General features: G+C 60.0%; 2 protein-coding genes across 17 annotated transcripts in view; one reads left to right on the top strand and one right to left on the bottom strand.

Moving 5' to 3' along the window:
• The first annotated feature begins 2,773 nt into the window (after positions 1-2,773).
• PHETA1 (PH domain containing endocytic trafficking adaptor 1) lies at positions 2,774-6,264 on the top strand. Of its 2 annotated transcripts, none has more exons than XM_058851415.1 (2): positions 2,774-2,948; positions 3,375-6,264. In XM_058851415.1, exon 2 carries the CDS (start codon positions 3,386-3,388, stop codon positions 4,154-4,156), a length of 771 nt encoding a protein of 256 aa, XP_058707398.1. In that variant the 5' UTR covers positions 2,774-2,948; positions 3,375-3,385; the 3' UTR covers positions 4,157-6,264. The 2 variants fall into 2 exon arrangements, with proteins under 2 accessions (XP_058707398.1, XP_058707400.1); XM_058851417.1 differs by having other exon boundaries at positions 2,779-2,937.
• A 146-nt stretch (positions 6,265-6,410) lies between these two features.
• CUX2 (cut like homeobox 2) overlaps positions 6,411-12,902 on the bottom strand; it is a 63,008-nt gene continuing 56,516 nt past the window's right edge. For 14 of the 15 annotated variants that reach the window (XM_058851378.1, XM_058851381.1, XM_058851379.1 and 11 more), the window contains 6 exons: positions 11,466-12,241; positions 10,876-11,035; positions 10,145-10,414; positions 9,724-9,912; positions 9,346-9,619; positions 6,411-8,916 (listed from right to left, as the gene is read on the bottom strand). In XM_058851378.1, coding sequence (XP_058707361.1) covers positions 8,253-8,916; positions 9,346-9,619; positions 9,724-9,912; positions 10,145-10,414; positions 10,876-11,035; positions 11,466-12,241 — 2,333 coding nt within the window. In that variant the 3' untranslated portion in view covers positions 6,411-8,252. Of the gene's footprint in view, positions 8,917-9,345; positions 9,620-9,723; positions 9,913-10,144; positions 10,415-10,875; positions 11,036-11,465; positions 12,242-12,902 lie in introns of those variants that run through there. The other variant, XR_009278929.1, reaches the window with a different exon arrangement.

Genomic DNA, 12,902 nt, shown 5'->3' with positions numbered 1-12,902 from the left:
CAGTCTTCCAACTGCTAATTCACTACCTCCCGACTTCTGCTTTTTGGTTTTTTTTGGTGTTTTTTTTTTTTTTTTTTTTTTGTTTGTGTGTGTGGAGCTGCGCAGATGCTCTCTCTCTCTCTCTCTCTCTCACACACACACACTCACTCAGGCGCTGCTGCTTCCCTTCCGCTCTGCACTGCCCTCAGCTTTTAACCATTGCTGCTTTCTTCTCCTGTACAAAACCCTTTACTGGCTTCCAGCCGTCCTTCCCACTTCCCTCCTTAATTCCTCTTCCAGGATGGGTGGGGTGGTTGGGAAAAGGCATTTCTCACTTGCATTTCTCGTTTGCATTTCTCACGGTGGCATGTGATGGGTTTCAGGTGATCCCTGCCATCCCACACTGAGGGAATGTCCGTCCCAGGCTGCCCGGAGAGGGCCTGGGGGTGACAACATCTGGAAATTCTTGGCTCTGAGGGTCTGTGCTCAGCTGGAAAATGCCCCCCAAAATCTTAGCCTGGCTTCTAAGTGCCCCTTCCGAGGGCTGAGTGGGGATGGAGGCGGTGATGGAGCGGGTGGTTTAGGGGTGATTGTGCTGGTTCTGGAGGGGGTGGCGATGGGCAGGGTGGTGATGGAGCGGGACGGGGGCAGTGTCCGAGGCTGGCTGTCCCCACCGAGCCCCGCAGCGCTCCGGCCGCCGTGACCGGGCTCCCTCTGCCCTCTCCCGGCTCTTCCCCGCGCTGCAGCCGCCGCCTCCGGCCCTTCCCCGGCCGGCTCCGCCTGTCCCGGAGCGGGGCGGAGGGGCCCGGGGGCAGCGCGCTCCGGTGCCCGGCTGGGGACGGCGTGGGACGGGGAAACCCGCGTGGGAGCGGAGCGGGGCAGGACCCGCACCCCGAGAGGCTCCGGGGAGCGCCGCGCCCGCCCCACGCCCGTGAGAGTCAGGACTTGTTGGCCTCGAACGCCAAGGCACGGCTCGGGATCCATTGGGGCTCCTGGGGGATGATTCTGGGCGGGGACCCGCACAGCTCCCGGTATCCGAGGCCCCCCGGTACCCCAAGATTCCCATCACTGGCGGTGACTCCGAGCCCCCGCTCACCTCCCTGAGCCGTCCCGCACCCGCCGCTGTGTAATCGCGCCAAGTCATGGGAGCAGCAGGAAGCTGAGGCCAAGGGCATCCCACATCCAGAAATGCTCCTGGCACCCCCTCACCTCCTTTCAGACCCTTTTCTTCTCCCTTCTCCCCTGCTGTGGGGCAAGCTCAACATGGGAGTTCGTTTTTCCCATCTTTCCCATCAAAATTTAACGGGGGAAACTGAGGCACGGCGTCTGGAATTCTTGCTGGGGGGATGCTGGGGGACAACGGGAAAATATGGAGCAGCTCAGAAGGGGAAGTCCTGGAGCTTGTGCAGCAATACGTGACTGTTCCAAGAGAGACCCAACGGGAAGCAAAAATTCCACAGGGGAATTTTGTCAGCGTTTTTGAGGAATCGGGGTGATTTTCCAGAGCAGCTGTGGAGGAGGAACAACCTCTGCAAGATGAAAACGTGGCTTTGGAGTCTCGGGGAAGGAAAGCAGAGCTAGGAGCCCTGCTGCCTTTTTCCAATTACCCTAGCTGCTCTAATAAAGATATTGCTTCTCCCCACGGCCCTTCCCGCTCTAATCTCGCCTTGTGAAAAGGCATCGCTCAGCAAGGCAGGGAGATAAGTGGTGCAGAGATCCAAAACTTCCCACCAGCGACCTTGAACAGAGAGCTGCTCTGCTCAGGAGGGAAGATAAAGCCCAGATGGTTTTAGGGCTGGTTTGAATCCCTTTTTATAGCCTGAAAGTGAAAGTCTGCAGCTGACAGGGAAAGCCCTCGGTAAACTGGAAACCTCTGACACAAGCAGAAAATCGCAAAGTCCTGAGCAGCTGTGCAGGGAAACGGGGGCATCTGTGGGTGGGGAGTGGACCACAACCTGTGGCAGAGGTCAGGGACAGCAGAATTTCTGGGATGGGGACCCTTAAAATTGTTGCCAATGCCTCGATTGCTAAAATGCACACATGGGTGTGGAGCAGAGCAGGGGAATGAAGAAACTGGAGGAAAGGGACGGTGACAAGGAGCACAAATCCTTGATGCTGGTATTTGCTGGGACATGGTGAGGACAGTAACGCTGCCAAGGTGGTCCTGTGAGCCTGGAAGGCCAACCAAGAGTAGAAATCAGACTGGAGGCTTGTCCCCACTCAGATTCTTCTGTTCCTCTGCACTGGGACCACCCCACACTTGGCTGTGACCCAAGGATATGGCTGGAAGGTCAGGAGAGCAGCCAGGACTTGCAGCCTGGCCCCCTGCAGCATCTCCCACCCACACAGGACCAGTCCCCGTCCTGCCACCAACCCTCCTTGCGGGGCTCGTGTCTCCCACCTCATCCACCAACCTCTGCCGTTCCCTGCCAGATGCTCCCAGAATCCCAATTCTTTGCCTCCAAAATGTGACCGAAAATTCAGCACTGTGCAGCCACCTTCAGGACTAAACTCCTGCGTTTCCCACACGTGTGCACATCCCTGCGTACACCCAGACATTCATCCCGGGATGAGCACATCCCCTGCACCCTCCAATGCTCCCCCATTCCCCCCTCGCTCTCCCCGCCGCTGCCTGGCTCTCAGTCCCGGTGCCCGAAGCAGTGACTCGCAGCGGGTTTTGGGGTCGAGCCAGGAGCTCCCTGCCCCGGGGCCGAGCTCCGGAGCGCTTTTCCAGCTCCTCCCTCCCTCCCTCCCGGCCGCGGGGATGGGCGGTGGCGGAGGCGGGGGGGAGCAGCGCTCCGCCCGCGGGGCCGGGCCGGTGGGAGCCGAGGACAAAGGTGACCGTGCAGGAGCGGTGGCCCAAAGCCCCCTGGCACCGTCCGAGCCCGGATCCAGCGCTCTCACGGCCACCGCGGCCACCCGCGTGTCGTTGATGCCGGTGACCGCCGCAGACCGCAGGTAGAGCCCAGGTGGGTGGAGAGCCTGGCCCGGCGAGGCCACCAGCGATTAGGGGACAGGAGGAGCGGTGGCCTTGCCCGGGTGTCAGGGTTCATGGCCACGGCTCCCTGGAGCGGCAGCCACATCCACGGCGCCGGCCAGAACCCTCCCTGCGCGCCGGCGCGAAGGTCACCTGTGCCAGGTGACGCGAGGCACCGCGACAAGCCCTGCCTGGGGCTCCTCCGTGCCAAAACACTCTCCTGGGGGGTGGCGGTCCCTGGGGGGATCCACAGCCCACCCGGCATCCCAGCCCCTCGACTGGGAGCGGGTTTATCCCAACCATCCCGGGGTTGTTTATTCACCATCTCCATTTGCTGGGCCCCGGGGCTGCTGCCGGCAGGAACAAAAAGCCGACGGCAATTTCCGTGCTGGTTTCTGAGCACCCTCTGTCCCCGCAGGGCGCGGAGCCATGAAGCTGAACGAGCGGAGTTTGGCCTTCTACGCCACCTGCGACTCCCCGGCCGACAACTCCGGCTTCCTCTACAAGCGAGGCGAGCGGCACACGGCCTATCACCGCCGCTGGTTCGTGCTCAAGGGCAACATGCTCTTCTACTTCGAGGAGCGGGACAGCCGGGAGCCCGTGGGCGTCATCGTGCTGGAGGGCTGCAACGTGGAGCTCTGCGATTCAGCCGAAGGTTTTGCCTTCGCCATCCGCTTTGGCGGCACCAAGTCCCGCACCTACGTGCTGGCGGCGGAGAGCCAGGCGGCCATGGAGTCGTGGGTGAAGTCGCTGTCCCGAGCCAGCTTTGACTACATGAGGCTGGTGGTGCGGGAGCTGGAGAAGCAGCTGCAGGAGATGGGCGGGGGGCTGGCCGGGGGATGTGGGGGCTCTCGGGAGCCTCCCGGCCCCTGGAAGCCGAAGCCGTCGGGGCTGGAGCAGTCCCGGGAGCGGCTGCCGGCTCTGCCCGCCATCCTGCCCAAGGAGAACGGCTGTGCGGTGTGGAACAACGTGCTGGGGGCGGCCCGGCTGCCCGAGAGCTCTGGCTGCGGGGGGCACGGTGAGGAGGGGACCCCGCGGCCGCCGCCGCTGCCGCCGCGCAGGCGGGTGGGGAACGGCGAGGCGGCGAGCACCGGGTCACAGAGCCCGTCCACCTTCTGCCGGCTCCACCAGCAGTACGGCCGGGAGGTGGCCCGGCTGCGGCAGGACTGGCAGCAGAGGCAGCGTGGCCCCCGGCTCTGAGCGGTGGCTGAGCCCTGGGAAGCTGCTGGGAACCAGGGCAGGGTGGTCGCCCTTGGTGCTGGCCCCGTCCCCTCCTCGCCTCGGGATGTGCGGAGCTGGCTGTGGTGGCGGTGATGGACACGTGCTGCCATCGAGGGCTCGGCACCGAGGGACAGCAGTGCTGCTCTGTGACGGTGAAATGGACAGCACAAGGGTGCCCTCCAGCCGTGCCCCCATGTGCGGGTGGGGTGCCACAGTCAGCACAAGCAAACTACAGACTGCTCACTGACTGAGACCTCCTGGGAATCCACCACTGCTCTGGCTCTGCTGGGGCCTCTTGATGCTCTTGAAGTGGGATCACGCCTTGACAGCGTTTGGAGGAGGATTTTGGTGGGACCTCGCCCGCCTGAGTGCCCGTGTGGGTGTTCCACAATGGAGAGCCTGCTGCTGACTTCCCTTCCTGGCCCAGCACAACACTGAGGTTGGCCGAGCTCTGCCAGATCCCTCTGCTCCAGCAGGATGTGGTTTGAAACTAAAATATCAGTGAGTGCAGCCCTTCCTTAACGGCAGCAGCAGCTCTGTGCGCTCTGGGGAGCTGGTGACACCCAGCCCGGGGCGTTACACTGGGAGCAATTGCTGCTCACAGCCTGGATGGTCAATGTGGGGGTGGTCAGACCCTGGGGGAATGCAGCAGCTGCGGGCACTGCCTTGCTGGTGGGTATTTTGGGACAGCACATCATCCCCATGCCAGCTCACTAAGGGGAAGCATCGCTCGTGGTGGCAAATGGGAATGTGTGTGTCAGCAGCAGAGCGTGAGGAATGATTCATGTGCCAAGCTGCTGCCTCATGCCTGTGTTTCTCTCTTATTTCCACCATGGACAGTCAAGCTGCTGGCCCAGAGGTGGGGTGACCCACCCTGGAGCAGGGGGGAGCAGTCAGGGTGCCCTGGCTTAGGGCTGGGTGGCTCCAGCTCCCTTTGCTCCCTTAGGACAGGCACAAGATTTTCCTACAATAAAAGTTGTTTCAGAATTTCCCTCCCATCCATTGTCCTTTTTTGTGCCCCTGAGGAGCAGGGTCCAGGTGGGAATTAATGCTTTATTTTAGTCCTCCTCCTGTCCCCACCATGTCTGTGGGGCTGTGTCACCTGAAGGGGACACGGCCAATGCCAGGGTCTTGCAGTGCCCTGGAGCCCCATATCTGCCTGCAGGGATGGGGTGAGATGGGATGGAGCCACCCTGGAAACATCAGGACACCTCATGCCAGAGTGGTTCCTTGGCAGGGGCAGCTCTTAACCAGGACAAAACACCTGTCCCTCCTTGGCAGGGACCGGGGACTCTGCCCTTGTGAAAGTGGCCAGCACATCCCCATGTCCTGCCCACACATCCCCACCTGCATGGATGTCTCCAGCTTCTCTTCAACACGGCAGAGGCTGTGCAATCACTTCTTGGGGAAACCGAGGCACGAAGCCAGCCAGGCTCACCCACTCGCCGAGAGCCCTGCGGAGCGTGGAGCCTGCTCCAGGCCAGGCACGGTGTCCCCCTGTGGAATTTGGCATTTGGAGCAGTGCCGAGGGCAGCCGGGGTGCAGCTGCACCCGGAGCACCCAGATGGTTCACACGGCTCCGTCCTTCGCCGCAGGGGAAGATTCCGGTTTCCATGGCAGCTGGCCCAGCTTCTCCAGACGTTCAGATACCCATCAGAAATAAGTCCTCCTCAACGTGTTAGCTGACAAACAAGCTTAAACAGATATGCAACATATGGATTTATTAATTCATCAGACACTAACAGCCCTGCCTCGTGTCAGGAGCTGCCGACTCGCCCAGCGACGGTCGGCTCCGAGCAGGAGCTGTGCTGGGGAGTGGTGCCAGGTTGGACAGGGCTTTGGGCAGCCTGCTCTAGTGGGAGGTGTCCCTGCCCGTGGCAGGGCAATGGAATAAGATGATCCTTAAGGTCTCTTCTAACCCAAACCATTCCAGGAAACGATGATTTTATGATAAACCAAGCTGAAAGTCGCGCTGGAGGGTGCTGAGCTACCCCAGGGGCGGGAGCGAACCTGCAGCAGGGATGAGCACAGGAATTTCATGGGGCAGGATCACACTCTGAGCTGGGCTGATCCCATTTAACACCCTCTCTTTTTTTCCCCCGGTCACTGGAATAATGAGAGCTCTTGCCACAATCCCAAAGCAAAGTTGTGACTTCCAACACCAGGCACTGGGCAAGTGTGAGAGGAATTCCCATTCCATCACCTCTGGATAAAACACACCCCAAGGCCAGAGTCGTATCCAACTTCTGTATTTAGTGGCTCTTTACAGAACTTGTTCCTTTCAAAATTGTTAAACAAAGTTCATCGATCTCATAGAAACTTTTGAAGTACAGAACATGAGCCTAACAAAAACGTGACCGGTGTGTCCCGCTGGCTTTCACACAACAGGATTGCCGCGCTCAGGATTATCCTAAGTGCTTCCTCAAATCCCGTTCCACTAAAGCTCCCTCTAGCACACAACAGAGAAGGCAGTCAGTGGTCACACCTCCTCTTTCCACAGCACGGTGGCAGAGCAGCCCTGGGCACCCTGGGGCTCGTCAGGGCAGGGCAGGGAGAGCCGTGCCCTCACCCAATGCTCACCCACTACCACCCGAGTATAAAAATACCTTCTATTCTGATAAAAACGTCTACAGTGGAAAATCAGTCATTGCATCGCCTGGGAGCCTGGCAGGGCCTTGGTGGGCGATGGCTGATGCTGTGTGGGCAGGGGACAGGGCAGAGCAGCCCAGCGTGGGACACTCCACACGGTTTAAAGGCATTTTGTTAGCAGAGGCTGGCTGGAGGTGGTGGGGTCAGGGAGGTGACAAGGAGCACACCGGGATGGGGCCACCGCCGAGCTCCTGTGTCTGCACAGGGTCAGCCCTGGGAAGCCAAAGCTCAGTGGTGCCCAGTTCAGGGTGATGTGACATCCCAAAGCTCATCCTGCCATCACTGACATCCACCACCTGGGGAAGTGGGATTCTCCTCCTGCCCAGGCGCTCTCCCTAAAAAAGTGCTTCAGCCCCAAGAGCTGGCTGTGATGCTGGAGAAGACCTGAGCAGGGCTCAGCCTGCGAGTGTGTGGCTCACGATTTTTGGGCACTCACCTTAAGCACTGCTGCCCCAGGGCCAAAGCTCAGAGGCTTCATCTTTTTCTCTCCTGAATGGACGGGGAACCGGGATGCCTCGGATGTCCATCCCCAGCGAGCTGTCACCATCCTCAAGCACCACACCCAGGTACATTTTCCCATCCCACTCCCAAAATCCCAAGCTCAGGTTGCTTTCTTTGCTTTTGCCTCATTTTCTCTCTTCCTTTGGGAGCTGGCATGAGCCACCGGCTGGAGGAAGCGCGAGGGACGGTGCTGGGACCATGCTACATCTTGTTCCAGAAGGCTATTGCAGACATTTCTACAACATATACAACCGCACGGGACATTCTGTGTTACAAAGGCTTCCAAAAACATAAAACACCAGAACTAAATACATACTCGATGGTGTCAGGGGCTTTAGAGTCTTCAGGGACTAGGACGCAGTCTCTGGCTGGGGCAGAAGCGATGCAGTGTCTTACAGACAGGGGTGGAAACTGCAAAAGTTTCTTAAATTTGGTCAGTCTCATAGTGCTTCTTGATGGCTTTGCTCAAAAAAGTCTTTTCTGTGGGTTTTTTTTTTTTTGTTTGGTTGGGGTTTTTTTTTTGTTTATTTGTTTTTAATCTCATCCAGTGGCAAACTACAAGACTTCAGTGTACATTTAATGACACGACTGCTACATCATCTTGATTTTATAGCTATCTTTAATATCAAAGCAGCTTAAGCTGTTAATAAATTCCAAAGTATCCTTTTATTAAAATATCTAAAAGAGGTCTATAAATATTTTTTGTTTTTTTTGTTTTTCTTTTCTAAAATTGTTCCCAGTTTTTCACATTTAAAACAAAGCCAGAGGGGTGGGGGCGGCTTCATAGAGGGGGTGTTCCCTCTTTTCCACGGGCGCTCCTCTTCTGCGGCACCGGCCACTCGTCACCTCTCGGTGCACACTGCATTTATCAAAATATATATATATGTGTGGGGGTGTATATATATATTTAGGGTGTTGGGGGGGCTCAGAACTCCCACTCGAGGGCCTCCTCGCGGTTGGCAGCCCGCTCCAGGCGGTGGATGATGTTGTTGAGGTTGGCCATCTTCTCGTGGCGCCGCTGGACGCTGGTGCTGAGCCGGGGGCCAGGAGCTGGCGGAAGCGCCGGCGAGACCGGCCCGGCGGAGGATGGTCCTGGTGAGGCTGAGCCGGTGAGGCCGGGCGAGGAAGCTGCCGAGGGCGATGTCGGGGAGACCACCAAGCTGCAACGGGATGACCCCGCGGAGGACTGGGAGCTGTCGGGATGCGGCGGTGGCGGCGGTGGGGGTCCCCCGGCGGTGGCACCGGCTCGGCCTCCCCGCCGTGGGAGGATGCTGGCGGCGGGGGCGGCGGCGTGGGGGGCTGCCCCCCGCTCCTCCTGGGGAGGTCTGGTCCCTTCGGCCGCTCCGGCCGGGCTGCGAGAGTCCCGCCGGCGGCTCCAGCCGCCCGGATCCCCCTGCTCCTCCTTCACCTTCACGGGCACGGCGGCACAGGGGGGCTCGCCCCCCACGAACACGGGTTTGTGATCCTCGGTGTCCGAATCGGGGCTGTGGGGGGCCCGGCGCCCGGGGATGGCTGTCCCCCCACTCTGCTCCGGGTCCGTGTCATTGTCCTGCGCGCCCTCCACCAGCATCTCTCGGCGCATCCGTGACCTGCGGGACACGACCGTGGAGAGGTGGCAACAACCACCGTGCCATGGCCACCACGCATCTCCAGCCAGTGGAAAAATTGTCCGCTACGATCCCACCTAGGGATGAAACCTGTGCTGCTCCCCAGGGCTGGGCTGCTGTGGGGATGGATCCTGTGCTCCAGGAGCCTCTGTAAGGCATTCCCTCCCACTTGACAGAGCTCCTGCTTTGGCGTGAGCAGGTGGATGTGAGCATGGAAACCTCTTTAGATGCTCAACACAACTTGGGCAAGGTAGCCAAGGCCACCCACTGGCCTGGGGTGCACCTGGGGACCTCCAATGGGTCTGCACCTCCCATCTAGGGAAGAGTGACAGGGAAGGCTGGAAGGGGAACAGTGCCACCCCCTCTGTGTCTCAGCACCATCAGACCCCCAAAGCCCGGTAGCGCCCGTACCTGTAGTTGTGGAACCAGTTGATGACGGTGTTGGTCTTGAGGTTGAGCTGGAAGGAGAGCAGCTCGATGGTCTGCTGGGAGGGGTATGGCTCCAGCTGGTAGGCTTTCTTTAGGGCTTCCTTCTCCTCTGGTGCCAGCACCACCCGCGGCTTCTTGATCTGGAGCAGGCTGAGGTCCTGCGGCGGCGCGCTGGGGCTGGCGCACTCGGAGCGGGCGCTGGGGGACTCGCTGTCCGAGCCAGTGCTCATCAGCCCGTAGCGGCGCTTCAGGTAGGCTGCAGGAGAGGACACCCAGCTGGCACCGCTCACCCCCCCGGCCCGGGACCCTCCCTCAGCCAGCAGCCCACACCCAGCAGGGCCGTGCCACCCCATCCCTCACCCTTCTTCTCCAGCTTCTTCATGTCGCGCAGCTTCTCCACGTTGTGGGGGTCGTTGAGCCAGAGCTGCATCCGGACGAAGGGCTCCCTCCCCTTCAGGCTCAGCTTGTGCCACGGCTTGGGCCTGGAGAGGAGATCGGACACCGAGCCCTGCGTCAGGCCCAGGATGCTCTCCCCAAACAGCCGCTGGCCTGGGGGAGGAGAAGCAGAGGTGGTTTGAGGGGGTGGAGCAGCGGGACGGGCGCCGCAGTCGCCCTGCAAAGCAGGTGCACCCCGTTTCCCAGCCAGCATCCTCCTGGGATTCCCATGAGCACCCACAGAAAAACATCTGGGAGGGGGCCACATCTACAGGAATTGGGGTGCTGGATCCATGCAGTCTCACCAGCAGCTCCCAAAAATCCTGGGCAGAGAGAGGGTCCGCACCTAAGTTGTTGTCCGTCAAGACCTCCTTGACCTTCTTGGTGATGGAGTAGGTGTCCAGCTCGGGGGACATGGCCACGATCTCCTGGATGCCCACAGGCCCCTGGCTGTTGGGATACGTCTTCCCGCCCAGCGCAGGCGCCGAGCGGCTCTCGGGCTGCTGGTTTTCCTTGCTGCTCTCCAAGGCCAGGGTGAGGGGCTCCTGGCAGCCCTTCTCGTGCTCGGCGGGGCTGGGGGGCGGCGAGGGGGACGGCTGGGGTTCCGCAGGGCTGGCTGTGTGACACCAGGACAGAGGGGTCAGCGGGAGGGGACAGTGCAGGGAGCCAGCTGGAGCAGGAGGGGAATTTGGGGGATGCCTATGCTAGAGAAGAGGAACCCCAAGAGAGAAGCCAAGCTTCTCCAGTGGCTACGGGAAAGCGGGAGGTCGGTGGAAGAATAATTAAAGTGAGAAAATTCCTCCAATATGATAAAAAAAATCCAGTTACTGCTTTATGCCAGGTGCAAAGCCCAAGATTTTTGATGTGGCTTTCTTTTTATTTTTGTTTTAAATGAAGTGGGTTGGGGATGAAAGGGGCTTCCCAGGGTCTGGGTGCTGGTGTTAGAGTTGGCAGAGACATCTCTTCCCAGTGCTGGGGTGGGAGCAGGACAAACTCACTGGGATGCAGGGAATGAACACAGACGTGGTGGGGACAGTCATGGCACATGGGGACCATGGGGACAGTGATGTCACTTACCCTGGGAGGGTGTGGGCTGCTGGCTGATCCCCTGGCCCAGCTGGTCCGTCAGCCAGAGCTGCATGCGGATGAAAGGCTCCCGACCCTTCTGCGTCAGCTTGCTCCACGGTTTGGGTCTCGACAGCATGTCACTCACACTGCCCTGGGACAGTCCCAGCACCTGGGCACCACGCAGGTGTCACCTGCCGAAGGTGGGCTGCACTCCCCCCGGAGCTGGGAAGCTGCCTGCCCTCCACCCCCGTGTCAGGGGAGGGGGAGCAGGATGCCACCCACTGCCACCCACTGCCCCACAGCATGTCTGGACCCTCTGTCCCCTGCCATGGGTGCTGATGGTGGGTCCCCCTGGGATACCCAGTGGGGTGGGAGGCCGGCCCCCAAAGGGCTCCACTCAGGGCACAGGGCATTCCTGGTGGGATGAGTGGTGGCCACTGGGAGACTGGGGTTGGGTCAGACCCTGAGGCCTCAGAATCCTCCCAGGGGGAACAGACCAGGAAAGACTCTGGAAGGAGCTGCTGAAGACCATCAATGAGGCCCAGGCTCTGAGTCACGGAGCAGAGAGGACACCAGACCCCCCTTCTCCAGGCTGGTACCTTCTCTCCGAAGATCCTCTGGCAGATGCCATTCTTGGCCAACTTCTCCTTGACCTGCCGGGTCAGCTCCAGCGTGTCCACCTCCCTGTACATGTACATCTCGTACTGCTCCGGCGTCAGTGGTGGCACCGTTGGCTTCAGGGTCCGTGGCACGTACGTGGGGTAGTAGGACAGACGCCCACCAGCCGCCGGCTCTGCTCCGGCTCCCTCCGCCTTCATCTCCGACAGCCGGTGGGGCTCCTCGTCCGCCGGCTGCAGCTCGTCCTCGTTGGTGCTGCCCTCGCCGGGCTCACCCCGCTGCCAGCCCCGGCCGTTGGCCATGCTGGAGTAGCTCGAGGAGGAGGAGGACAGAGAAGGCGACACAGAGGTGTAGGGCCGGCTGAGCAGGCTCCGCTCCGACGCCCAGTGCTGGTCAAAGTAGGAGCCGGCGTCGCCGATCTCCGACTTCACCTTCCGGATGATGCTCTGGACAAAGGCGGCGGGGGACAGCACGGCCAGGGGCGTCTGCGGCAGGCCGGGGCTGGCCCCGCTGCCCTCCTCCTGCTTGACGTGGGCCGGGGCGATGTTCTGGCTGACGGTGGCCAGTGTGGAGCGCTCGGCGGGTGCCGCGTCCCCGCTGCGCCCGCTGGCCCCCGACTCCATGTCCAGCAGCGCCTGCTGCTGCGCCTGCATCTCCCGCCGTGCCTGCTCCAGGATGCTCTTGATGGCGTCCTCCGAGCTGCTGCCGCCCGCCCCGTTGGCCGCTGCCTGCGATGCTGACGGTGTTTTGGGCTCCCCTGTGGAGAAAAGGGGTGAGGGCAGCCCCGAGGAGCGGAACACATGGTTTATTGTGTGGCTGCAATTCAAAGTGTGGGAGAAGAGGGGTTTATCCCCATCTGGTTTGGACCAGCAGCACCCACAAAGCAAAAGCTTCAACAGCCCAACTCAAAGCCAACTTCTTTTTTGATGATTGCAAAATAAATCCCATTACCAACAATGCGATAGACAAACATGTTTGTTTTCCCTGTCTGTTTTTCCACCGTTCCCATCTAATTTAATTCTCCGGGATTCTGCTTTCTCAGCAGACTACCTGTTTTAATGTATTTCATTTCTTGTAATTGACTGCGAGAGCAGCTGCTTTAATGATTCCTCATGCCAGATGGATCCTGAATACTCATTTAATCATCTGGTTTGGGGCAGGGGGGAGGAAAAGAGTGCATCCAAAGTTTCTGAGAGCCCAGATCTGAACTCTGCTGCCCAGGGACTCTCCCATCCCACATGGTATTTCTTTCCAGTGAGCCCTAAAATTCCCCATGGATGTTAATGGGTGAAACATCATTAAAAAAGCCCATTTTTGGGACAAGACCTGCAGCCACAGAGCACCCAGCCACTGGCACCACTTTGGGTGCTGCTGCCATCGGGCAGGACAGGGACTCAGCCACCCCCATGGCAGCACCT

The sequence above is a fragment of the Poecile atricapillus genome, chromosome 16, assembly GCF_030490865.1.
Source record: "Poecile atricapillus isolate bPoeAtr1 chromosome 16, bPoeAtr1.hap1, whole genome shotgun sequence".
In the NCBI taxonomy this organism is placed as follows: Eukaryota; Metazoa; Chordata; class Aves; order Passeriformes; family Paridae; genus Poecile; species Poecile atricapillus.
This window is presented reverse-complemented; position numbering and strand designations above follow the sequence as displayed.